The sequence below is a fragment of the Lynx canadensis genome, chromosome E3 (assembly GCF_007474595.2).
Source record: "Lynx canadensis isolate LIC74 chromosome E3, mLynCan4.pri.v2, whole genome shotgun sequence".
NCBI classification, from domain to species: Eukaryota; Metazoa; Chordata; class Mammalia; order Carnivora; family Felidae; genus Lynx; species Lynx canadensis.
The window spans coordinates 33050480-33076340 of record NC_044318.1 but is presented as its reverse complement, the minus strand read 5'-3'; the positions used below and the strand labels follow the sequence as shown (position 1 = coordinate 33076340).

Genomic DNA, 25861 nt, shown 5'->3' with positions numbered 1-25861 from the left:
GACTTTATCCCCATTGGATCATATACTTTAATTTTTAATTTCATTTTTGAATTTTTATGGAAGTCCCACATGTACACAGCTTAAAGAACCAAAGAGGCCTGCAAGGCTTAAAATGAAACAACAGCCCTTAATCGTATACCTACATCATACACAAAAGCAAGGGACAATCAAGTGACTGTGTGAGCGCGTGGCTGACTCATTCAGGAGACTGGGGCACCCGCCTCGCCCCTCTCCAGAGCAGGTCTGTAACTTCTCGGGGGTCCCAGAGTGAGGCCCTTGTCTTTGCTTTGTTCCTGCCACACCAGCTTTCCAGAAGCCACTTTAAAGAAGCCACAGAGGCCACCAGCTTTAGGGGTCTTGCTTCTTCCTTTGAAGTGGGAGTGGGTGGAGAAGGGGGAGTGTTCCAGAAAATTCCTTGAGACAGCCTCCATGGAAATATCTGGTGGGGTCTCAGGGATTGGGAACCCCTTCTCTGAAGTTGGGAAGCCAGGGGTCTAGTGCAGGGGCTGTGCCTCGGGCCAGGCTTTGTGGGGAGGGCCTCTCACAGACCCCCCAGGGCCCTGTGCCCCCCTCTTATCCCGTGTGGCTTCAGGGCTCCTTCAGGAGAGTGTTCCCCCTCCTCGGGTCTCCTCTGTGGCCTGTGCCCTTTGCCCCCGCCCCTCGCCTCTCTGGCCTGACCCGCTAACGAAAGCCTTCTGCGCAGAGGTCGGTCGTGCCCGGCTGGGGTCACAGAAGCCTCATGGGGGACAGGGCGGCGGAAGGAGAGGGGGCTGGGGGAGGGGCCTGGCGCACAGGGCTGCAGCAGATGGCGAAGAAAAACACGGGCTTGTTTGCCTCTCTGGGGGTTCGAGCACCAGATGGGAGTTTCTCTGGTCTCAGAAGCTTGCTCACACGCAGGCGCGTGTGGTAGTGTGTGTGTGTGTGGGGGGGGTGGGAGTCACCCCATTTGTGCTGCCGGTGCTGGGGCCTGGTGGGGGTTCTGGTTGCTGTTTACCTTCCTCAGAGACTGGCTTCGTCTCGGGCGGGGCCCGTGACCCACCCCGCCCCGGCCATGAGCATTTTGGGAGTGCGTCGGTGCGGGTCACATTGAGTGACAGCGGGACTCGGGAGGCGTCCAGAGGAAAGGCGAGGAGAGTCCTCATCTTCCTGGATGGTCTTCCCCTTGACGCTCTGGGGAAGGAGGGAGCGATCTCCCCGTTTAGACCCAGTTTTGGAGGCCTTTCAAATTCTGCAGGTTTCAGTGTGGAGCTAAGTTCAGTTGGACATGAGCTTCTGTAGTGTTAGGCTGCCCAGGCCTGCCTGTGTTTGTTTCTCATTGCGGGGACAGGCCTTGTTCCCCCCCTGCCCCCCACTGTCATCCCCAGGGGAAAACAGCGGAGCCGGGAGTTGAAGAGGGACTTGTCCGAGGTCACACAGCTGCGGAGTGGCTCAGCAGGGTGGAAGCTGGGCTTCTTGGCTTCACCCCTGTGCCGTCTGCATCACCAAGCTGAGGGTCTGTATTTAGATTGACGGAGTGGCAGGATATTCTAAAACGGCTGACAGCACAGAGCCCAATGCAGGGCTCGAGCTTACGAATTGTGAGGTCGTGACCCGAGCTGAAGTCGGACGCTTAACCGACTGAGCCACCCAGGCGCCCCTAAGACGTACCGTTTCAGTAGAAAACTGTGAGGCATCGATATTTATTACTTACAATTTCTAGGACTAGTGGGCATGACAAACCACATGGGGCTACATGAGGAAGCACCAGGGTTTTCCAGGGGGGGTGGGGATGGAACGAGACACTTTGTTGTGGCTTTTGCTGGAAGGAATAGGTGGGGGAAGGTTGGAGGCTTAGGCTGGCTAGTTTGGACAGTTGCAGGGGCTGTCCCTGGTGGTGTGGTGCCTGGCCCTGGGATGAATAGGGCTGGTGGATCGTGGCCCTGAGTGTGAGTCCCTAAAAGGTCGGGTGTAGCCTCTGGATGGATTGGTTTGTATTGGAGAGCCATGCCCCGGGGGTGGGACTTTTGGGGGGTGGCTGTGAGGGAGCGGGAGGCAAAGGCAGGGGGACTCAGGCATACCCTTGGGTGATCCAGAACAAGGTATGTGTGGCATGTGCCCGTAGGGCAGATGTTAAAGCATCAAGTTAAGGGGCGCCCGGGTGGCTCAGTCGGTTAAGCATCCGACTTCGGCTCAGGTCATGATCTCTCGGTTCGTGAGTTCAAGCCCCGTGTCGGGCTCCGTGCTGACAGCTCGGAGCCTAGAGCCTGCTTCGGATTCTGTGTCTCCCTGTCTCTCTAACCTTCCCTTGCTGGCGCTCAGTCTCTCAATAATAAATAATAAACATTAAAGAAAAAAGCATCAAGTCCATAGCAGCTAGAAACACGACTGATACACAGGGTCCTGTGTGAGCCCATATTTGAGTGTTGCTAACTCAGAAACAGGTGACGACATGGCAGTCGGGCTCTGGAGCGGCCAGTGTGCTCCTTTCCAGCCGATGTGGACCCAGACAGGCAGGGACACGTGTTACCCCTTACATCATTTAACTCCGTAATTAATTAGTTTGTTATCTGTTTAATATCTGTGTTCTCAGACTATAAGCCTCCTGAGCCCAGAGACCAGGTCTGTCCCGGGCACTGCAGTGCCTAGGACATCCTAGATGCCTCATTACATTGGCAAACACTAAATTAGAGCATATTACGTGTCGGGTGGTATTCTAAGCGTGTTGGGTACATTCATTCTTGGTAAGGGCAGAGCCAGGACTTGAACCCTGGCTGTCCTAGTTCGTGCCCGTCACCACGGAGCTGCCTGACCGTTTGGGGTTTGAGTGTGTGGAGGATGAGCGATGAAGGAAGCACAGGTAGGTGGCGTGGGTGGCCTGGTGCAGAAAAGGCCGCGTTTGCGCGTGTCCGCACTGTAGTGGGTGCATTCGAGGAGCACAGCAGAGTGGTGAGGGAGCACGGAGGCGGGGGCGGGGGAGCCTGAGAGCAGGGGGGTGTAAGTGACTAGGAAGGGGGTCTTTCTGGGCAGAAGAGGGAGAGGTTGCTGTGAGTTTCCCGGCAGAACTGGACTCCGGAGGCGGGAGGGGCTCCCCAGGTCTGGAACCGGTGGGGCAGAGGTGCCCCGAGGGCGGTGGGTCTGGCATCCTTGAGCCACGTGCACCCACCTCCGGCGTCCCGTCTGTAGGGCTTCCGCACTGTTCCTTTGACCCACGCACCCTCTGTATTAACAAAGAACCAAGTGACCGAAAGCCAGATGTCTGCTGACGTCTGGGGACCCCGAAAGCATGCTGAAGGTTTGCGACCCTGTCCCCACTTGTCTGAACACACCTCCCTCCGGAGGCCCAGCTTGGCCACCTCCTGGCTGTGTGGCCTGGGGCCAGCCGTGGGGAGACAGAATAACGGCCACCGAAGATGTCCACGTCCTAATCCCCAGAGCCTGTGAATAAGTGACCTTACATGATAAAAGGGACTTCGAAGATGTGATTAAGTACAGCTGTTGGGATGGGAGAGGGTCGCGGATTATCCTGGTGCGCACGACCCAATCCCAAGGATCCCATTAAGAGGGAGGCAGAAGGGACCGAGGAACACAGAGCCTCCAGAGGGAACCAGCCCAATGTCACCTTGACTCCAGCCCAGTGAAACTGATTTCAGACTTCTGACCTCCAGAAGTGTAAGATGGTAAATATGTGTTGTTTTATGCCAGTGAGTTGGAGGTAATTTGTTACAGTGGCGACAGCAAGGTGATACACCACGTCCCTGCTCTGAACCTCAGTCTTACCATCTGTAGAATGGTCACGACACCCATGTCCTGATGCTTCAGTTTCGGAGGGTCAGAAAGCAGGAGACCTTCTGGGCTGTGGCTGGAACTTTCTGTCACCATAAAGTAGGTTCCCGTGCATCGATGGGTGAATGGATGAAGAAAATGTGGTATTTACTTACAGTGGAATATTATTCAGCCTTAACAAAAAAGGAAATCCTACCCTTTGCGACAACACGGATGAACCTGGAGGACAGAGTGCTAAGTGAGAGAAACTAGACACAGAAGGACAGATCGTATACGATTCTGTTTATATGAGTGATTTAAAATAGTCAAACTTAAGAAAATAATATACAATGGTCACATTTGTAGAAGCAGGGAGTGAAAAGGTGCTTGCCAGGGGCTGGGGGTGGCAGGAAATCGGGGAGGCAAGAGGAGTGTCTGAGACATCCGGACGGCACGGTGCCTGTGGTTAACAGTGTATGGCACACTTAAACATTCGCTAAGAGGGTAGATCTGGCGTTGAGGGTTCTTTTGTTTTTTTAATTTTTTTTTTTTAACATTTATTTATTGTTGAGAGACAGAGAGAGAGCAAGCGCAGGGGAGGGTCAGAGAGAGGGAAACACAGAATCCGAAGCAGGCTCCAGGCTCCGAGCTGTCAGCACAGAGCCTGACGTGGGGCTCGAACCCACAAACCAAGAGATCATGACCTGAGCCGAAGTCAGATGCTTAACTGACTGAGCCACCCAGGTGCCCCTGCAGGTTTTTTTTTTTTTAAGTCTGTTTATTTATTTTAGAGAAACAGAGTGTGAGCAGGGGAGGGGCAGAGAGAGAGGGAGACACAGAATCCGAAGCAGGCTCCAGGCTCCGAGCTGTCAGCACAGAGCCCCATGCGGGGCTCGAACCCACAAACTGTGAGATCATGACCTGAGCCGAAGTCGGGTGCTTAACCGACTGAGCCACCCAGGCGCCCCTTTTAATAAATTTTTATTTGTTTATTTTGAGAATGAGAGAGTGAGAGAGAGAGTGTCCCAAGCAAGCTCCGTGCTGTCAGCGTAGAGCCCGACACAGGGCTCTAACTCACTAACCTTGAGATCATGACCTGAGCTGAGATCAAGAGTTGGACGCCGAACCGACCGAGCCACTCAGGAGCCCCCGCCTTTGAGGGTTCTTATCACAAAATAACAATACTAATAAATAAAGAGGGTGAGAGGAACGTTACGGAGGTGCTGGGTGTGTTTACGGTTGTTAGATTGTGGTGCTGGTTTGCGGAGTGTATATTTATCTCTGAATTCATCAAGTTGTATCCATTGATTACATATGGCTTTTAGTTTGTCAGTGTCTCAGTAAAGTGGTTTAGAGAGAGAGAGAGAGAGAGAGAGAAAGCAGGTTTGCAGGCTTCACTGTCATGTTTCCAAATGTCCTGCTGTGAGGTCTCTCCTGGAGGGGAGAAAACCTTATCCCCAGGAATGCTAACCAAACGCTCAGCGATCCCACCGATCCCGCCGCAGGACTGATTAAAAGAAGCCTTCCTAGCAGCAAAACTGCAAGTCATTAGCTGGCAGCTTTTTCATGTGTGACCGTTGGGTGGCCCGGTTCAGAGCACTCTGCGGCATGGCGGTGGATTTGGTTCTGTTTTGATCCCACGGCGAAAGCCACCAACAAATCCAAGTGCATTAGCCGGGCCCCGCTGCGGTGGCCAGGTTCCTGGGAGCAGGAGAGGTGCGGAGCCCCCACCCCCACTCGCTCCCGGTGGCCTCTCGGGACCCTCCTGGCGGTGGGCTGGGTGGGGGGGGGGCGGGTGTTCCTGGGAGGAAAGCCCTTTAATCAGCGGGGCTGCAGGGGAAATGGCTCTTCGGAAACAAACCAAGAACTTGATGTTAAGACAGAGTTGTGATACCCGTCTGGTGATTTTGCACCTTTCTTGTGGCCAGACAGCGGTGGGGCCTGGAGGCCCTGGGGGAAGCAGCCGGATGAGAGCAGTGGAAAGGTGAGGGGGAAGGTGGGGGAGAAGGTCTGACCAGAGGGAACATTTGCCTTCGATCAATCGCAGTTGAGAACAAAGCCAGGCGAGGAATTGCATTCTCCCCACCGACCTCCGGGGGCAGCTGTTGCTTCTCTGGCCGCTGCAATCTTCGGCCCGTGCACATCGGGGCTGCTGGAGAAAACCTTCTGGAACTTAGCTGTGTTCACATCGTGTCCTTGCTTTAAAAACTGCTCTGATGGCGCCCCTGGCTGCAGGCCAAGGCTGAACTGCCCCCCCCCCACCCCCACCCCAGGGCCACTCCAGCCCCACAGAACTGCTCTGCCAGCTTGTAGGTCTCTGCAGACACCAGAGAACGTTCCAGAAGACGTTCCAGATGAACATTCATTCCTCAGCCCTGACTGGAGTCACACTGATGCTGGATGCTGGGGGTACGCAGAGTCGAGCGTGATCTGGTCTTTTCTATCCCTGGCCTCCGCCGGCATTGGGGGTCTGGAGGAAGTCAGATTTCGTGCGTCCTGGGAGGGACCCGCGAGGCCTGGACCGACGGCGCACAGGAGCGAGAAGGGAGGCGGTGCCAGGATAGCGCTAGGGGACGGCGTGAAGCCACGTGGCAGGCCAGGGCGTCGAAGGTGCCGTCCGGGGAAGAGCCTCAGGAAGAAAGACGTTTTGGTGTGTGGATGCTGAGCCTGCATTTTGAGCCTGGGGACTGAGTGGTGCTGGGACGTCGTGGTGAAGACGGACGACCGGGGCCTTCTGCCTGGAAGCCTGGAGCGGACGAGCTCCCTCAGGGCGGGCACCGAGCCTCAAGAGACCTGGGGACCTCCACATCTAGATGAGGCTCAGAGAGGGAGGAGGCTGGAGCTCAGCGTATAAGAGCCAGGGGTTGGGATGTGTTCTGTCACCAAAAGCCGGGGACGAGGAGGGCAGAGAAGAGGCCCTGGGCCAGCCAGTGGAGATGTAGTGGGTGGTGCGGAGGGGACAGGAGGCCAGCAGGCCGAGGGACAAGTCTGGGCGAAGGATGCTGAGCCTGGGAGTGTGGCCTCCTCTTTTGAGTACTGTGGCCCCAAAGACGAGGAGAGACCAGGTCTGTAATATCCCCGGGCACCGGGATCAGGATTTGACACGAGAGCCTGGAACGTGCGGACCTTGGGAGAAAGATCCAGCGCAGAATAGACACAAAAGCCTGGGAGACGTGGGGGTTGGGAGGTGGGCCTCCTGATCCCAGGTGAGTTGAGGGGTGGAGAGGGCCCCTGCTTTCCCGAGCCGGGGAGTGGGAAGCTTGGGGGGCCGGGGAGGAAGTGGGTACGCTCCCCCACCTGTGGGCTCAGGGCTCCGGCGGATCTGATCAGGAGGTGGTGCGGGGGGGGCGGGCGGGTGTTGCTCCAGGCTGTGTGGATGGCGGATGGCCCCTCGGCAGCCCCAGCCTGGGGTGTTGCTGGGCAGACAGGCTGCAAGGCCAGGAGGCAGGGGAGCCCGGGTGAAGACGGACGGGAGCCCGCGGGTGGGAGGGGATGGCGGGGGCTGGGGTGAGGCACTGGGGGTCCGAGTTCTGTGTGGGGGGCGGGATTGGCTCTCCCGGCAGAGCCAGGCACCTCGTCCTCAGGAGAGCACCCAGGCCCTTGCCCGCTCTGGTCATCTGCCTCCTATCTCTGTGCTTCAGTTTTTAAAATTTATTTATTTTTGAGAGAGAAAGAGAGAGAGGGAGTGTGTGTGAGCAGGAGGGGGGGGGGCAGAGAGAGGATCCCAAGCAGGCTCTGCACTGAGGGCAGAGAGCCCGATGCGGAGCTCGGCTTCCCTTCCAGTGACCACGTCAGGTCTGGTGCTGAACAAATGTCAGTTGGCCAGATGGCTTCGAATTGCCCTATTCTGTTTCGTTTCGTTTTGTTTTTTAACTCTTTTTTTTCAAAGCGTAACTTAAATCCAATAAAGTGCGGTTGGTAGGGCTGTAGGGCAAAATACAATCTCCAAGCCTACGGCTGGATGCGTTTCTACACGTGTCCACACTCAGGTGACCCGATCACGTGTCCGATCCAGAGAGAGAGCCTTCCCAGCACCTCGAGGCTTCTGTGTGCCCCTGCCCAGGCAGCACCCCCAGGTGTGACCACTGTTCTGATTTCTTTAAAAATTTCAAAAAATTATTTATTTATTTTGAGAGAGACAGAGTGCAAGCAGGGGAGGGGCAGAGAGAGAGAGAGAGAATCCAAAGTAGGCTCCTGGCAGTGTACAGAGCCTGACTTAGGGCTCGAACTCATGAAACCACAGGATCATGACCTGAGCCGAAGTCAGATGCTCGAACTGAGCCACCCGGACTCCCCAAAGGCTGCCATTTTCAAACGAAGAGGTTGAGGCCCAGAGATTGGGGGCCGCCCAAGGTCACCCAGGGAGTCACAGGCTGAGCCAGCATGAGACCCCCCGTTTCCTGACTCACGGGATGGTGATTTGTCCCCAGAGAGGGCAGAAATACAGACTCCAGAGCTTCCTCAACACTGGTGCCCCTTAGTGGGTTCAGGGCGGCCAGTTCCACACGTCGCTTGGTGCTTGACTGTCCACGGCCCTGTGGCCGGCGGGTCTCAGACGCCTGAGCGGTCCGAGCTCTCGCTTCCTGACCCCCAACACAGAGACGTTGGCGGAAGCAGCAGCCTTTTTTTGGTGCACCAACTGTGAGCCAGAGCCGGCTTGAGGGCTTCTGGGCTTCCCGACTCTCCCGTCCCTGGCCTCCCGGTCAGTGCCTTGGGAGTGGATTTCCACTTCTCTCCCGAACGTTTGTCACTCTGTAGAGTTCTCTGAGGGACTCCTCAGGGGAGGGGTGTGGGCGCTGCTGAGCACGGGCCTTCGTCGTGAGACCGTAGCTGGTTGGCACACTGGTTAAATCGATGGCCTGGCTGGAGCGGATGTGGGAGGCCGGGCCGATTCAGCTCCCGGGGAAGGTGGGCCAGGGCTGCTCACCCAGGGGGGTGTGGGAAGGGCTCTAAAGGAGCATCGGGGGTCGGCATCTTCTAGATTAGAGACGCCAGTATGTGTGTGATGCTAACGGAATACAGTGGACATCCAGATGCGTCATCCATCCGATGCCTAATTACGATCCTGGGAGGTATATCAATGAGTGTGAATAAAACTAGCTGCCAGTCCCTGAGAGCTGGTCCAGTGTCCTCCCGCCCCGTTCCAGGGCCCCTATAGGACTTCATCATCTGACGTCCACAGTTCTTTATAGTGTTGTTATTATCTTGATTTTGCATACCGGGAACTTGGTATCAGACGCCTCGGTTTACACCACTTTTACAGGTGAGGGGAGTGGACAGAGGAGGGAGAGGAGGGTCCCCTGGTACCCATCTGATCCCTGATCGCTGCACCCTGGCTGCTGAGGGTGTCCTCCCGGTGACGGCCCGGTCACGGGACCGCCAGGAAAAGGGTGGGCCCCTCCCGGTGCATCTGGCCAGAGCCGAGATTCTTTCTCAAACACATCTGCTTGTTGCGATTTGCAGCTTCTCTCCCCTCGTGCGTATTCGATACAGTCTCTAAATGTGGGCGAAGCAAATGTTTGCATTAAGGAATCCTGTTTTTAATGGGCCTTCATTCTGATTTCAAACAAAGATGCTTTCCCACGGGAAATGATCCGCTGGTAAGGTATGTTAGAATTCGAGGGGCGCCTGGGTGGCTCAGTCAGTTGAGCGTTTGACTTCGGCTCAGGTCATGATCTCGTGGTTCTTGAGTTCGAGCCCCGCGTTGGGCTCTGTGCTGACGGCTCAGAGCCTGGAGCCTGCTTGGGAGTCCGTGTCTCCCTCTGTCTCTGCCCCTCCCCCACGTGCACTCTCTCTGTTTCTCTCAAAGGAAATGAACATTAAACAACAAATTAAAAAAAAAAAGAATTGGAACGTGAGGATCCTAAACTTGTTTCTTCCAGTATACAAGTCACGTGCGTTTAATCCTCCCACCGAACTCATTCATTCACAATCATTTTCCTTTGTCACCCACCTGACGCCAGAGGCTGCCATGGAGACACAAGTTGAATGGATTTCCGCCGTCAGGGACAGCAGAAAGAGACAGGAAGAGATGGTGTACCCCCAGTGGCTTGGGAGCAGGTGGGCAGAGTTGGGGGCACCAAGAGGAGGGGGTCCAGCCTGTCCAAAGGGACAGCGAAGGTTTGGGAGAGGAGGGGTCAGGTGGGGAGGAGGGGGCTTTCCTAAAAGACACTGCTGTGGGCTGAGGGCTGAGGGCCCAGGCACAGCTCAGCCTGGGGAGGGGGAGGCAGTGGGCCAGAGAGCGGCCACCGGAGGGCCAGACAAGGCTCAGTGATGGAGAGTGGCAGGAGCGGGACCTCAGTCCGCACCACCGCTGCCCCTTCTTTCTTCATTTTCACGTGCGGTCAACACATGGTCACTGATGGGCGCCCCATGCTACACTCGGCCAGGGGCGGGGGTGACAAGGGCTCGGGGTACCCGCCCTCTGGAGGCGGGCCAGGTAGGCCGGGCTGGTAGACCGCAGCCCGCACCTGTCCACGACGCGCCTCACCCAGGTGGCTTTGTTTCGCCGGAAATTCTGGGTAGGGCCCTGGCTTGGGGACGATTTTGCAGGTGTCTGCAGAGCCCCCCTCCTGGAGAGCGCATGGGCACCTCCGGCCCCCCGAGGAGCCCCCCCTAGCTGGCTGGTGGACACCAGGAAGCCACTTGCTCGGCCAGTCTGGTTTTCCAACTGTTTGACTCCCAGGCGAGAGGCAGCGTCACTCTCTCTGGGCCTTCTGCCAAGGTGAGCGCGATGGCCTCTACCAGCCCCCCCGGCTTCACTCCGCGCCCCCCGCCGGTCCCAGCTCCAGGAGCGGGTGGAGGCCCGGAGAGGGATGGGGCCAGTCCGCGGTCACACGGTGAACCCAGGGCTCCGGAAGCTCTTGTGGAGAAGGCCCCTGCAACCCACTGGCTCATCTCAGATGGAGAGTGTAGGGTCCTGTGGTGTCTAACCCGTGTTAGTTTCCCTGGTACCTGCTGGGGGTGGTTCACTGAGCCGCCAGCCGCGTGTGCTTGTAGCAAGACGCCTCCGAGAGGTCGGGAGGAAAGGGAGGCTTGAGAAGCCCGAAGAAGAGGCAAACTCCATAAACAGCAGGATTTAATTCGGAATGCCGTGTTCATTCCCCGCTGGCATCTGAGTTGCTTCAAGCCCTTTGCAGGGGGATTGAGGGGTTCCTTGGAGACTCAAAGCCAGCCCCGGGCTGCGGAGTGGGGGGGGGCACCCAGCTGGGCCCGGCGTTCGGACTCGGAGCCCCGCTCTTTTGGAAACGGACGCAGGCCTAGAAGGTGTTCTCGCAAGAGACTCGCGGGGTCGTAGTTGTGTGTGATCTTCGGGATATCAAATGCCAAATTCCATCCTCGTTCCCTCTCGGCACTCACATTCTTCAGATTCTTATCAGTTTTTCTTTTCCCCCCTCAAGTGAACACTGGGAACCAGTCTCCCTGCTGATTGTGGGAGGGTGGGAGAAAATTAAAAGCAGGAGTCCTGGCGCCCGTCCCGACCCTGCCACCAGCTTGCTGCCCGCCCCCGCCTTGGGTCCTTCGCTTCTCGGGGCCTCGTTGGCTCACCTGTAAAGAGGGGGCTGGAACAAGGTCGTCTTCGCGGGACCCCTCGCAGTGCAAAGCTTTCGTAATTCCCCCTCCAAGTCCACCGCGAGATGCTTTGGAGAAGATATTCCTGAACGAATGCTGTCCGCTTCCCAGAGCGGGTGCCCCTTGTAGCGCACCAGCAGCCATGGGAGCTCAGGAGCGGTGGCCTTGCCATGGGCGCGTCCCTCCCCCGGACAGCGCTGCAGTGACACTCTCAGAGACGGGGCCGGGGGATGTTCCGGTGAGTCTGCACCTCCGTGCCGGCAGTCCCCTCGATGGCCTTTGGCTGTGCATAACCGCAGTCACAAACCCCGAGAGTAAACCACTCATGTTCCTTTACGAGTGACAAAATGCTTCGCACTCATATTTATTTTCTTTGCTCTCGGGCTGCATGTCGTTTCCCCCATTTTATAGATGAGCCAGCTGAGGCTCAGGCATGGTAAAGCCCGTTCAGCCAGGCAGAGCAGGACTGGCCCTGGCGGCTGGCTCTCTTGACCCACCCACGTCCCGGGCACTTTTCACCATCCCGGGTTGGCGAGGGCCCACGGCGGTCACGCAGCTGGTCTCGGGCCTCGCGTGAGGCAGGGGCTCTGTGAACCTTTCTGGGAACAGTGAGCGAAGCCACCTTGGCCCACGCCGTCCAGGGCCGGCACCGCGGCTGGCAGTCAGCAGCGGGGGTCACGAGGCACGTGCTACGCTGAAGTTTACGGAAACAAAACGTTTACGCGCGGAGAAGCCCAAAACCCTGAACCAAGGCGCTGGCCGTCTGAACAGTAGCCTGGAGAAGCGCAGTCCATGTGTCTGTAGTCGTTCCTACAGGTGTTACTGCTCTTGAGACGTCCTGGCAGCCCTTGGAAAGTGGGCTCCCGTTTTACAGATGAGGAAACTGAGGCTCTGAGGTTGAGACTTGCCCAAAGCCGCGAGGTCAGGAAATGGTGCAAGTAGGACACAAGTTAGGCCTCCTGGCTTCACGTATTTATGCCTTGACGGCAGGTTGTTTTGTCTGGGATGCTTTTATTTATTTATTTATTTATTTATTTTTTCAACGTTTATTTATTTTTGGGACAGGGAGAGACAGAGCATGAACGGGGGAGGGGCAGAGAGAGAGGGAGACACAGAATCGGAAACAGGCTCCAGGCTCTGAGCCATCAGCCCAGAGCCTGACGCGGGGCTCGACCTCACGGACCGCGAGATCGTGACCTGGCTGAAGTCGGACGCTTAACCGACTGCGCCACCCAGGCGCCCCTGGGATGCTTTTAAAAAATGCGAGTCATAGAGGGGCGCCTGGGTGGCTGAGTCGGTTGAGCGCCCGACTTCGGCTCAGGTCGTGATCTCGCGGTTTGTGAGTTCGAGCCCTGCATCAGGCTCTGTGCTGATGGCTCGGAGACCGGAGCCTGCTTCGGATTCTGTGTCTCCTTCTCCCTCTGCCCCTCGCCCGCTCGTGCTCCGTCTCTCTCTCTCTCAAAACTAAATAAACATAAAAAAAAAAAAATGTGAGCCATAAAACCCTACTGATGTGGGCTTAAACAACAAAGTCGTTTAAGGTTTCACATATTAAGAAATGGGTGGCTCCAGGGTTGGTTAATTCGGCCGCATCAAATGCTCAAGGACCCTGCTTTTTGCCCTGCTTTCCTTAGGCTCTCTTCCCTTGTGGCTCTAATATGGCTGCCACAGCTCCAGGCATCACATCCTCATGCAACTGTATACAGAAATAGGGAGGAGCTTCTCTTCCTGAGTCCTCCCTCCCTCATAGATGATGATATTTTCCAGAAGCCCCTCAGCTGACTTCCTCTTACTTGTCACTGACCAGAAATGAATGAACATGTCCACACCTCAACCAGTGAGATTATGGTTTTATTCACCTTTCTTGAACTTACTGATGCCCAGAGTCTGAAGAGAACCGGGGTCTGTTAGCAAAGAAGGAGGAGATGATTGTTGGGGACACATGTGTCATATAGGAGAGGTCAGTTAGGCACCTGTCTCCATCACTGTCTATTGTAAAGGACAGTGTCCCCCAGAGTGCCGGCTGCAGGGGGCCCTAGGCTCCCTGTTCTGTGCCATGTGGGTCCCCCACACCTGGCTGGACCGGGGTGGGTATCCGACCAAGGCAGGTGGGCCCCAGCACGCATGGCCAGAGGAGCTTGGCCAACCAGAGTTCTGTCTCAGGGAACGGAACTGGGAGAGAATGAGGCTGTTCCTTCAGTGCCGCTCCAAATGTGGTCTGCGAGGAAAGAAGTGCCCATCGGCACGTTAACCGGGTCCATCACTAGGTGTGTATTTTTCTTTCGGGGGAAGCTATTCAGCCTGCCTGGTTTCTGTAACACAGGCATGGTGATAGCTCTTACCTAGTGGTTTTTTTGTTTTTTAATGTTTATTTATTTTTGAAAGAAAGAGAGCGTGAGCAGGGGAGGGGCAGAGAGAGAGGGAGACACAGAATCCGAAGCAGGCTCCAGGCTCCGAGCTGTCAGCACAGAGCCTGACATGGGGCTCGAACTCACGAACCGTGAGATCATGACCTGAGCTGAAGTCGGACGCTTAACCGACTGAGCCACCCAGGAGCCCCCTCCTGTTTCCGTTTCCAACCTCTGTCGAGTGGATAGGGTCACTTTCCTTACGCAGCGTCACCGGAAAGCCTGTTACAAGGGCATGTTCCTGGGCTCGTCTCCACGGGACCCGAGTCAGCAGGCGGTTTTGAGAAACGGTCCATTTGAGGAGGACCACCGAGGAGGACACACCGCTGGGTCCTGTCCTGATCTTGGACACACAGAAAGCTCTGGCTTCTGTAGAGGTCACTCGCGGGCCAAATGCCTCACAGTCCCGGGTGGACGCTGAAGACAAGTCGGTCGGTCCAGAACAATGTGTGGCGCCTGACTGCACAAAAGTCCTAGTGAGTTCCATTTCTGGTGGTGGGATCTGTGTCGCCAGAGCGTTTCTCAGCAGGTGGCCTCCCGAGCCGCGTGTGGGAATGCCGATCCCATGGAAGACATTTAGCACCAAGCTCTGGCAGCTTGTTGCCTCTGGCACTCCTGTTGATGGGAGTCATCCTGGGCCGCTATCGCGATGCTCCAAACCACGCCGTCTGTTTGGCCAAATCGTATACTCCCTCCGCTGCCCGCGTGCGGATGGGAAATTCGATCCGTAAGTGGCTGATGCGCCATGTGGGGTTCGTTCCAGCCTTGTCTCAGGTGGGGGAGGCCTCAGGAATTCCTCACCGTGGAATGTGCTGGAGAATGAATACAGACGGTGACGAGGCGGCACAGCTGTGCTCCCTGTCGCCCGCGGACCTGAATTTGAACCCACACGCCTCGTTCTCCCGTCCGGCCTCAGTGCTGGACCCCAGACTCCATGTCATTGCTCTCCTGGTTTACAGAAAGACTAGGTCCGTGGGGCTTGCGGGTCAGTATCCCTTCCTTCCGAAGGTTGGTGACCTTAAAATGACTTAAATTCTCCCCTGGTATTGCCTCAAAACGGACAGCTCCAATAAAAACTATCGAGGGACACCGGCAGACCTGTCTGCTTATGCAGATGCTCCGGAGTTCCTACTGGCACTCAGTTCCCCGGGGCGCCTGGGTGGCTCAGTCAGTTAAGCGTCTGACTTCGGCTCAGGTCGTGGTCTTGAGGTTCGTGGGTTCGAGCCCCGAGTCAGGCTCTGCACTGACAGCGTGGAGTCTGTTTGGGATTCTCTCTCTGTGCCCCTCCCCAACTCATGCTGTCTCTGTCTGTCTCAAAATGCATAAACAAGACCGTCACCCCGGACAGTGGCGCACGTGGTTGAGAGAGGGAGAGAAGCATTAGCCACAGAGACACTCACCTTATTGGGAGAGACTTGGCCGCGGTCTATGGTTGGCAGGTTTGGACCCAGTTTGTTTGAAGGGAGGACCAAAAATGGAGAGACCGTCTCAAGGGGAGAGGCGTGGGCTTCAGCTGTGAGCACCTTCACGGACTCTGTCCATTTCTCCGGATTGGCCCAGCCTCTGGCCTCTGTCCCTTTCTACTGCCATCAGAGGGTTCTCCTTGAATCCCACCGACTGGGTTCCCCTCTGGTTAAAAAACCTTTGGTGTTGGGGCACCTGGGTGGTTCAGTCGGTTAAGCATCTGACTTTGGCTCAGGTCATGACCTCACACTTCGTGAGTTCGAGTCCCACATCGTGTGAGCCCCGCTTCTCTCTCTTTCTCTCCCTGTCTCTCTGCCCCTGGTGGGCTTCTCTCTCTCTCACTCACTTGCACCCTCTCTCTTTCTCAAAAAAACCCAAAAACCAAAAAACCCTGTGGTTTCGCCTCCTCTTTTCCAATAGGGTGAGTCTCATGTATCTTTACCCTCTCCCCACCGAGTGGGTGTCCTGCCTCTGCCCGCCCCTCCCGGGCGCCCTCTATCACCATCGTGGCGGCTCTCCCAGGAGCAGAGAGAGAGAGAGAGAGAGAGCAGAGGAGGGGCAGAGAGAGACACACAGAATCCAAAGCAGGCTCCAGGCTCTGAGCTGTCAGCACAGAGCCCAATGCAGGGCTTGAACCCGTGAACCTCGAGATCATGAAGTCGCTCGCTCAACCGACTGAGCCACCCAGGTGCCCCTGAGCCTTTCAACTCATGAACAAACCAGGCCCTGGATGGGGGCCGTCCCGGGGGGAGACGGAGCTCGGGCGAGGGCAGCTCTGGGCAGCTGAGGCAGGCTTGGGAGGGTCCGACCGCTGATAGCCCTTGGCTGAGGGGGATCTGGTGGCTCAGCCCAGGGTCCACCGCACATGGGCTGGTGCACAGGGGGGCAGGGCGTTCTCGACGTTCTTCTGCATTAAGACAGCCTGGGATTGCCCTTGCCTTTCGGAGGCTGTAGGACACACCCCTGACTCACGCTGAACTCACTGTTGGCGGGACCCTCCGTGCCCCATCTGGGACTCGTCCGCTGGGTTTTGGGGCCTCAGTGCCGGACTCCACGTTCGCCCGGTCATGTTTCATCTTGTTAGATTTGGCTCCTTGCTTCAGGCTGGGGAGATCGAGCTTGGATCCCTCTTCCCTCCCGGGCCCCAGGCCCCTGTGTCGGCCAGCTCCCGGTCTTTTGCAGTTTCCTTCAGCAGCCCGCCGCCTCGAGCCCCGTCTGTTTGCACGGCCTGCTCCAGGCAGCGTGGCCCCGAGGGGAGGGACCGCAGTCTGCCAGGACCCAGGTGCTCTTTGAGTCGGTCTGGCAGGCTGGGCTTGAGTCTTGGCTGCCTGTTGGCTTGTTGGGTGGCCTCGGATGCGTACCCACTCCCCCTGCCCCGTTTCCTTATCTGTAAAAGTGGAGTCGCTAGCTGTCCGTCCTGCCCAGGGCTGAGTGAGAAAGAATGGGAGGTCTGACCCGCATCGGGGGCTGCAGTGAGGAGGGGGCAGGGACCCAGGCGGCTCGAGGCCCACCCTACGAGCCCTGCTGTGGCCTGAACTGCCCGCAAGCATTGTCCCGGTGGTCTCACACGTGCCCCTCCACCTTCCCGGTTTGGGTGTGGGCTCCCGGAGGGACTTGGCTGATAAGCCCCTGCCGGGGGCTGCGGAGTCCGCTCCCCAGCCGTCTGCTGATCTCAAGGGCAAGGTGGATGCAGCACGGAGTTGGGATTGAAGACCGAGCGCCAAGGCCTAAACTGACCACTTACTCAGCGTGTGACCTTGTGTCCGCTGGAGGCTCAGCCTCCTCCTCTGGTAAAGCTCCCACCTGACACTGGATGCAAAGGCCGTGTGTTAGTTTCCGAGGACCGGGAGGTCAGTGCCCCCACGCGGGCAGCTTGAGCAACAGACATGAATTTCCTTGTGGGGCTGGACGCCGGAAGTCCAAGACAGAGGTGTTGACAAGGGTGGTTTCCCCGGAGGCCCCTCTGCTTGGCTTGCGGATGACTGCCGTCCCCCCGGATCTTTGCGCCGTCTTCCCTCCGTTCGTGTTTGCATTCATATCGGCACATTTCCTCTTTTTAAAAGGACAACACTCATACTGGGTTGGAACCCACCCAAATGACCCTAATGACTTCATCTAAGTCCCTCTTGAAAGACTCTATCTTGGGACGCCTGAGCGGCTCCGTCGGTCAAGCATCTGACCCTTGATTTCGGCTCGGGTCATGATCTCACGGTTCAGGAGTTCGAGCCCCACATCAGGCTCTGTGCTGACAGTGTGGACCCTGCTTGGGATTCTCTCTCTCCCCCTTTCTTTCTGCCTCTCCTGCGTACAAGCTTTCCTCAAATAAATAAGCTTAAAAAAAAAAAAGACCCTATCTTCATATATCTTCAGACGCAGTCCCATCTTGAGTTACTGGGGGTTAGGGTTTCGACATATGAATTTGCGGGGAGGGGACACAGCTCAGCCCATAACAGTACCTGGAACTGCTTTGCCAACCGCAAAACAGGTCTTGGGGTCCCAGGCTGGACTCTGGCCGCAGGAGAGGGTCTCTGCATGGTCAGGAGCCAGATGGGCTGTCTGTGCCAGAGTTACTCTTTCTCTCCTGGAAGGGGGTGAGGACCTGGCTCCTCTGCCTGTATCTCTCTGGGGACCGGCCAGGGCCCCATGGGCTCTGCTTCAGGGGCGTGGCCAGAGTCATCCAGACTGCCCGTCCATCGGGCCGTTGCCTTCAGGCTGCCAACCTCCACTCTCATAGAGCTCCTTGTACCCAACTGGCAGGCAGAGCCCCTGGAACTGGCCTCTGGAGGTTGGGCAGGGTATGGCCAGGTGATTCGAATGATCAGGGCCAAGTGGAGGGGGGCCTGGAACTCAATACCCTTAACCTTGAGATGGGCGGTCGCAGGCATGGGGGCAGACCTTGTGGGGCTCAGGGCCTAGAGCCTGAGAAGCGGTTTTTGGTAAGTGAGTGAATGTGGATGAGAGAAGGTCCTGCTGGGACATAGGGCCTGGGGTCAGATCGGCACACCTTTACGAGGCCTGCCCTGAGCCCACTGTCCTTGGGAGCCTATAGTTTTCTAATACGATTTGGGCTGAGACAGAGGCGTGCCCGGGACCCTGCGGAGCGTGAAGAGAGAGTCCTTTCCTGGCCAGGGCGTCCAGGAGGGGGCAGAGCCTGAATAAAGAGTGGTCTAGTGGCAGTTGGCCAAACAGAAGAAGAGGCCAAACAGAAGAAGGGGGGACAGCGTGCCAGTGTGGGTGGCAACATGGAGCGTGCTGGGAGGTGGGACCAGGAAGATGGGTGGGAGCTTTGGGGGATGGGGAGCTGAGAGAGGGTTTGGAGAGGGGAGGTGACTACGGGGACAGGACAGATTTGTGGTTTAGGGAGTGCCCTCTGGTGGCATGTAGAGGAGACTGCAGGGGACAGGGCTGGAGGCTGGGGGACCAGCAGGTACCCAGGCTGTCCAGGTGCAAAATCCAGACGGAGCAGGAGAGGGAGAGGGGCGTAGGAGGTGGGCTTGCCTGGCATGCGGGCTAGTTAGCCATGGGAAGTGGGGGACGGAGAGGGTGGAGTCTGGGGCCACTGGCTGCTGGGGCTTCTGGGTAGAGGGGCCAGGAGTTTGGTGGTGTTCGTTTCCAAGATGCACTAAGTTGGGTCTGGATGGCGATGTGCTCAGTGCTGGACCGTTGAAGTGTCCCACGGGCTATGGTGATGCGTGACCACTGTCTAGACAAGTAGGGCCTACGTCAGGGTTCAAGGGGAATCACTGAGGTGACTCAACATGAGGGCGGAGCAGAGCACGGGACGAGGGAAAGGGGGCAGACTGGGTGATCCTCCCGGGAGGGGAAGACGTGGTCAAAGCCCTGGGGCTTGGTTCAGGCTCAGAGCTTGGGGTCCTGTGGATGGAGGGAAAGTGTGGGTGAGATCAAGTCCCAAAGCAAAGCTCAGATGGGAGAACTGGGGGGCTCGGGGTTCAGTGCTTGGGGTGGGACCAGGGCTGTGGGGAGGAGGGGCTGCTGTGTTGCCACCTCCCTGGGTGGCAGGCAGTGTCGGAAACCGGTTGGTTAGTTGTATTCAGAGGTGGGCATGGCTGGGGGCGTCCTGAAGGCCCTCCGTTCCATTGTGCCCTGATTTCCTGAAGCCACTTAGCACTTGCTGTCCCAAAGGGCCCTAAATGAAGAGTTTTGGAGCTTGGCCAAGCCATGGAGCCAAACACTTAGCTCGGTGAAAACTGCCGTAGGAGCGGCCTCGGGGTCTCCTGGAGCAGGGCCAAGTCACTTGTTCCACCCTATCGGGGACTGAGCTTGTCTCATAAGGAAAAGGAACCTGGAGGGGAGCGCTTCTGTCCCCAGGGCTGAGAATGAGTTTCCCCTCCTGGAGCCTGCATGAGAACCCAGCTGGAGAGGGAGAGATGAGACGTCGAAGAGACATTTGCTGCCCAAAGATAATGCCAGTCCCTCCTGTCCTGGTGAGGGCCGCTAAGGGCACCCTCGCTGCCCAGGCAGTTCAAGGACCAGCCCCACCGCTCCCCAATTCTGTGCTCTCAGGCCAGTCCTTCCAGGAGAGTCGTAAAAGGGACATACATGTCTCCTGCCAAGCCGGTCTCTGGGTGGAGTTAATTCTGTAGTACATACAGCTCTATTCACCCACCACCGTGCACCCTGTGCTCAGAGGGTGCCACCCAGACGTAGACTTAATGTTCAGGACATGGGGATCCTAAGACGGACCCCACACGGGAGCAGAGTGTCCGACACCAAGATTTCCTGCGATTGTGGTGCCTGGAGATGAACGGGGTTTTGAATTCCATCCGAAAAGGCCTGGATCCCTCTCTCCTTGTCTCTGCCTGCCTCCTTCGTTGTTTTTGGCCACGTTTTGATTTTGGGAAGCCATTTACAGCCCATTAAAAGATCAAATGTCTGGAGATGATGAATCGAGGCATTTGAAAATGTTTTGCAATTCACAGCTCATTTCCCTATAGAAAACCCCGACCCGGTGTGATTCAGAGATGGCTGGACGGCCTGTCTGTTCCAGGCGCCGGGGGTGGATCTCGGGACGGAGCACTGTCCTTGGGTTGGTTCATCCCAAAGAGAATCATGCTGGGTGCCTGGGTGGCACTGATGCTCCTTGGTAGAGCTGGAGGAAGAGCCCAGACTGCTGACATCTCGCACGATTTCCAGAGCGAGCTGGCAGAAGGAGGCGTGGAGATTCGTACGGGGGAGGTGGGACCCTGCTGGTCCCTGGGGCTGGAAGGCTGGGTTCCCTTCCCAGCTCAGCATCAGGTTTGAGCTGTGGGCTGTGAGGTTTAACTGGCCACTACTTCTCCCATCTGCAAATTAGGAAGGTCAGTCCCTGGGCTCTCATGAACACTTGGGGTTTCAGGAGCCAGCCAGTCAGCGAGACTCTGGGTTAGGTAGGACCACATGATCTTCCCATCACCAACCTCAGTCTGCTCGTGTGGCCCTCACCATAACCTTGGAAAGTAGAATTTTTTTTTAAACTGAGGTTCAGAGAGGGGACGTCACTTGGCTCAAGTCACACAGCAAGTTGATGGCGGAACCATGTTTTGAACTAGGTCTCCAGGTGCCTTTGGGGAGAGGGATGGACTTTTGATTATTTCTGTGGTCTTTTTGACTGTGCAAATATTGCAGTTTTCCTAGAAAATTGTCAAGATTTTGACTTTTTTCGATGCAAGGTCACACATAACATTTATGTATAATTTTAAATCTGTGGAATTCTTTTCTTGGTTTTGGGGTACCCGGGTACCCCAAAACCACTTTGTTTCTTCATGAATCTGGTGCTGCTGCTGAGATCTAATTTCAGCTTATTGTAGATAATCAGTGTTACTTTCCTTTCTCTAGCGTTTGGTATTTTGTCTGCATCCTGAGATTTCTGATGTTTCATCACAATATGTCTGTCTGTGTTCATCTTGCTCAGCACCCAGTGGGCTCTTTCTGTCAAGAACTCATGTCTTTGTTGAACTCTCTCTTCTCTTTCTTCATGTGTGTATTCCCTTTGCTGTCTCCAGTCTCCCATTCCAGAGCTACTAATCGACATAGGTTGGCACGTAGTCTGTATTCTGGGTCTTTCCCCTTTTCTCCCGCATTTTCCATCTCCTTTTCCCCCTGCGGTATATCCTTGGAAAGTTCATGGCTTGGATTTCCGGCTCATCTGCTCTCTCTCTGGCTGTTTCCATGCTGGTTTTTCAGCCCATCTGTTGAGCTTTTGGTTTTTACCATTGTATATTTCATTTCCAAGCGATCTCATTTTTTTCCCATTTCGTAATATCTTTTACAAGTGCACAATCCTCTTATCTCTTTGAGGACATTAATGATGTTTTAAAAAATTGTCTTCATCTGTTTGCTTTATGAGTTGTCTTTTCCTGAAGTGCGATTTATTGCCTGTTGAGCTGATGCCTTTCTTTCACGGTGCTGGCCTTTTTTTCTGGAATAATTTGAGAATCATGGTATTTGGGGGTTCCCACTGGTTTGTCTCTTTTACTGTTTATTGCTTTGTTGCCTCTTGGAGGGCTGGTAGTAGGTGCAGGGTAGAGAAGGAATGTGCAAGAATGCAGTTGTATAAACTCAAGAGGGTCGCGGTTTCTCCGGGGGGTCATCAGCTTTTGAGGGACCCACTTCCAACCACACCTGTGTCCTGGCACGTGAACCCAATGCCTGATTCTCGACATCAGCAGGGGTAGGGATCAGGTCCTACCCATCTGACTCCTTGTACTGTGGTCCTCTAATAGTCACCTCTGGGTCCCTCCTCTGTCGGACTAGTCGCATCTGCTCCTCCTGAGTCCCTTTCCCTGTGTGTTTCTGGTTCCTCCTTCAACTTTGTTCTACTGACTTTTAGTTCCTCAAAATTTCTGGCTGAGTTTTATTTTTATTTATTTATATTTTCTGCTTTATTGAGTTATGATCGACAAATTTAAAAAAGCATGTATTTCCCCCCCCCCCCATGCTTTAACCCCCCAAAGGTATACAACATGATGACTTAATATACATATACATTGTAAAATGATTACTACAGATGATTAACATTCATCACCTCACATAGTTACCATCGTTTGTTTTGGTTTGTGGTGCGAACACTTAAGATCTACTCTCCTAGCAAATTTCAAGTACCCTATTCAGTATAATTAACTATAATCACCATGTGCAGATTTAATCTGTATATTAGGTCCCGGAACTTACTCATCTTATAACTGCCAGTTTGTGTTCTTTGATAACATCTCCCCATCTCCCCTCTCCTCCCCCCCTCCCCCAACTCCTGGCAACCCCTGTACTACTCTGGTTTTTCTAGTCTCTGGTGCATGTGGTTTTGGATTCCACATGCACATGAGATCACACTGCATTTGTCTTTCTGTGTCTGGCTTCTTAGCATAACATCCTCCAGGTTCATCCACGTTATCACAAATGGTAGGATTTCCTTCCTTTTTTTTCAATCTTTTTTTAAAAAGCTTATTTATTTATTTTGAGAGACAGAGAGAGCAAGCAGGGGAGGGGTAGAGAGAGAGGGGAAGAGAGAATCACGAGTAGGCTCTGCACTGTCAGCACAGAGCCCAATGGGGGGCTCGATCCCACGAACTGTGAGATCATGACCTGAGCGGAAACCAAGAGTCAGATGCTTCACCGACTGAGCCACCCAGGGACCCCTTTTTTTATGGCTGAATAACATTCTGTCGTGTGTGTGTGTGTGTGTGTGTGTGTGTGTGTGTGTGTGTGTTTTCTAAATTTTCTTTGTCCATTCATTCATGGATGGACACTTCGGTTTCCATCTTGGCTGTTGTGAATAACGCGGCAGTGAGCATGGAGTGCAGAGATCTCTTCCAGATACTGATATTGTTTCCTTTGGAGATGTACCCAGAAGTGCAATTCCTGGATCCTATGGTAGTTCCATTTTTAATTTCTTTCAAGAGCCTAGCAAAGTGGCTGCACCAATGTACATCACCGTCAGCAGCACACCAGGGTTGCCTTTTCTCCGAACCTTCACCAGCACTTGTTACCTTATTTCCCTTCGATAATAGCCATCCTAACGAGTGTGAGGTGACCTCTCGTTTCGATTTGCGTTTTCTTGATGTTGAGTGATGTCGAGCGCCTTCTCATATACTTGGTGGCCGTCGGTATGTCTTTGGAAAAATTTCTCTTCAGGCCCTTCTGGCCATTAAACTCAGACTATTTGTTTTTTTGCTATTGAGTCTTTTGAGTTCCTTGTATGTTTTGGATATTGACCCCTTATAAGAGATACGGTCTACAAAAATCCCAAAGCTCCCGCAAAGGCATTTTTGTCCGTGGCTGGCTGCCAAATTATTGTTACTGAGTCGGGGGGGACGGTGGCGGGTTGTGTGTGTGTGAATGGGGGATCTCCTATCCACCATCTTGCTGATGTCCCAACAGGGGCTTGTTTTTAGATTTCCAGTCTCTAGGATCTGGGGATGGAAGGGGGAGACGGGAGTATGTGCTTTTCTGCCATCTGGATCCAATCTCCATGTTGTTTGCGTATGTCCCTTCTTCCCCACTGCCACGCCCCAGCTCAGGCCTCTGTACCTCTTACACAGTGCACCAGAGGAAGCGCTCTAAACTCAGACCCGTGGGGCATCCCTCTGGCGAGTCCTTCAGTGGCTCCCCGCTGACTTCATGATAAGACCCACATCTAGCCTGGCAGGCGCCGTGCCTTTCTCCTGGCTCCTCCCCTCCCTCCAACCTTTGGTCCACCTGTAATTGCATTTGCCGTGGGCTGACGGTTACCTTTCGTACTCAGGTGGTTGGCCTTTCTTAGGACCGGGGTCCGGTGCCCTACTGTGTTCCCATAGCTCCCTGTGCGTGTCCTTTCATTGCACTTATGGCCCCGGGTTCCTGTGGATTTTGATCACTTCCTTTTCTTAAAGTTTTTAATGTTTATTTGAGACAGAGAGAGGGAGAGACAACGTGAGCAGGGGAGGGGTAGCGAGAGAGGGAGGCACAGAATCCGAAGCAGGCTCCAGGCTCCGAGCTGTCAGCACAGAGCCTGATGCGGGGCTCAAACCCAAGAACCGTGAGATCATGACCTGAGCCCAAGTCGGATGCTTAACGACTGAGCCACCCAGGCGCCTCTTAATCACTTCCTTCTTATTCTTCCTCACCAGAGTGGGGTTTCTCTGTGGGCAGGGGTTGATTCTGAGCACTTGATGACAGGTATGATGCTGGGACTTGGTGGCCAAAGGGTATGGCTACTCTCCCTTCCCCTTGGACCTGGTCCCAGGGTCTCAGTGGGCCCCTTATCCCCCAGCCTCGTGGAGGGGCCCCTCCTCAGCCATCACGGCCTTTTGACCCGCAGTCAGCCCCTCAGTAATAACGTCACGACTGTTGCTTTCCCCACAGGCACTGGTGCCATCACACGGTGACGCGGACGGTGTCCTGCCAGGTGCAGAATGGCTCCGAGACCGTGGTCCAGCGCGTGTACCAGAGCTGCCGGTGGCCCGGGCCCTGTGCCAACCTTGTGAGGTAAAGGCTGTGGGGCTGGCCACCTCTGCTCTTCCTTTCTGCTCCTTTGGATGAATCTGACCCCAGCACAAGCTGCTGGGGAGGGGGGGTTGACGCTTGGAAACAAGAACTGAGCATGCATTTACACAGCACCTTTTGTGGACAGACCATGGGGGGAGGGTATGTGCGGGCCAGATGAAAGAGACACGCTTCCTACCCTGAAAGACCTTCATAATCCAGGGGGCATTTGATGAGCAGAAGAGCACCATAGACAGCGAGTGGGCGGAGGGGACAGGGGGATGGAGAAGGGCCCGTGAGACCCCTCTCAGCCCCGCCCCTGACTGCCCCCACTCTTCTCAGTTGTGCCCCTCACAGCCCCGCCCCTCACGGCCCCGCCCCTCACGGCCCCGCCCCTCACGGCTCCGCCCCTCACAGCCCCACCTCTCTTACAGCCCCCACCCACAGCCCTCAGGCAGCTCTCAGATTCATAGGAAGAGATCTGAATTCCTGGGGCCACATTCGAGGTCTCTGAGACCCCACCTCATCTGCCTCCTAGTCCTCTCCCCCTCCAGTCCCTTTTCTGGCTCCAGCTTCCTTTACTCTCCACTCCACACCTGTCCGGCCGTGGGTTTCTGCCTCCAAGACCCTTTGCCCCTCTCTGCCTGGGACCACGCTTCTCAAATTCCAAATCCCTGCCCAAACGAACAAAAAACCAGAAACAGACTCATACATACAGAGGACAAACTAGTGGTTGCCAGAGTGGTTTGGGAAAAGTAAGTGCATGAGATTAAGAGTCACGGGGTGAAAAGCACAGTATCGGCGATATAGTCAGTAATATGGGAATAACTTGGTATGGTGACAGACGGTGAAGACACTTATCATAGCATTTTGTGATGTATATAATTGTCCAGCCACGATGTTGTGCACCTGAAACTAGCTATATGTCAACTACACTTCAATTAAAAAAAAAAAAACACTTTTGGGGCGCCTGGGTGACTCAGTCAGTTAGGCGTCCACCTTCGGCTCAGGTCATGATCTAAGGTTTGTGGGTTCGAACCCCACATCTGCCACACACCGCAGACCCTGCTTGGGATTCTCTCCCTCTCTCTCTCTGCCCCTCTGCCCTCCATTGAAAATAAATAAACTTAAAAAAAAAAAAACTTTTACAGCAACCCCCATTCGTGTCTGACCAAATATCTGGGTATTCTGGTCTAGCCAGAGTGACACAGATTAACCAT

The 25861-nt window shown here is 55.3% G+C and overlaps 1 protein-coding gene across 2 annotated transcripts in view; it reads left to right on the top strand.

Moving 5' to 3' along the window:
- The window catches only part of COL26A1 (collagen type XXVI alpha 1 chain), a 165443-nt gene that overhangs the window by 23720 nt on the left and 115862 nt on the right, over positions 1 to 25861 (top strand). For both annotated transcript variants that reach the window (XM_030301503.1, XM_030301502.1), the window contains exon 2: positions 24522 to 24644. In XM_030301503.1, the coding sequence (XP_030157363.1) occupies positions 24522 to 24644 (123 nt within the window). The remainder of the gene's footprint in view (positions 1 to 24521; positions 24645 to 25861) is intronic.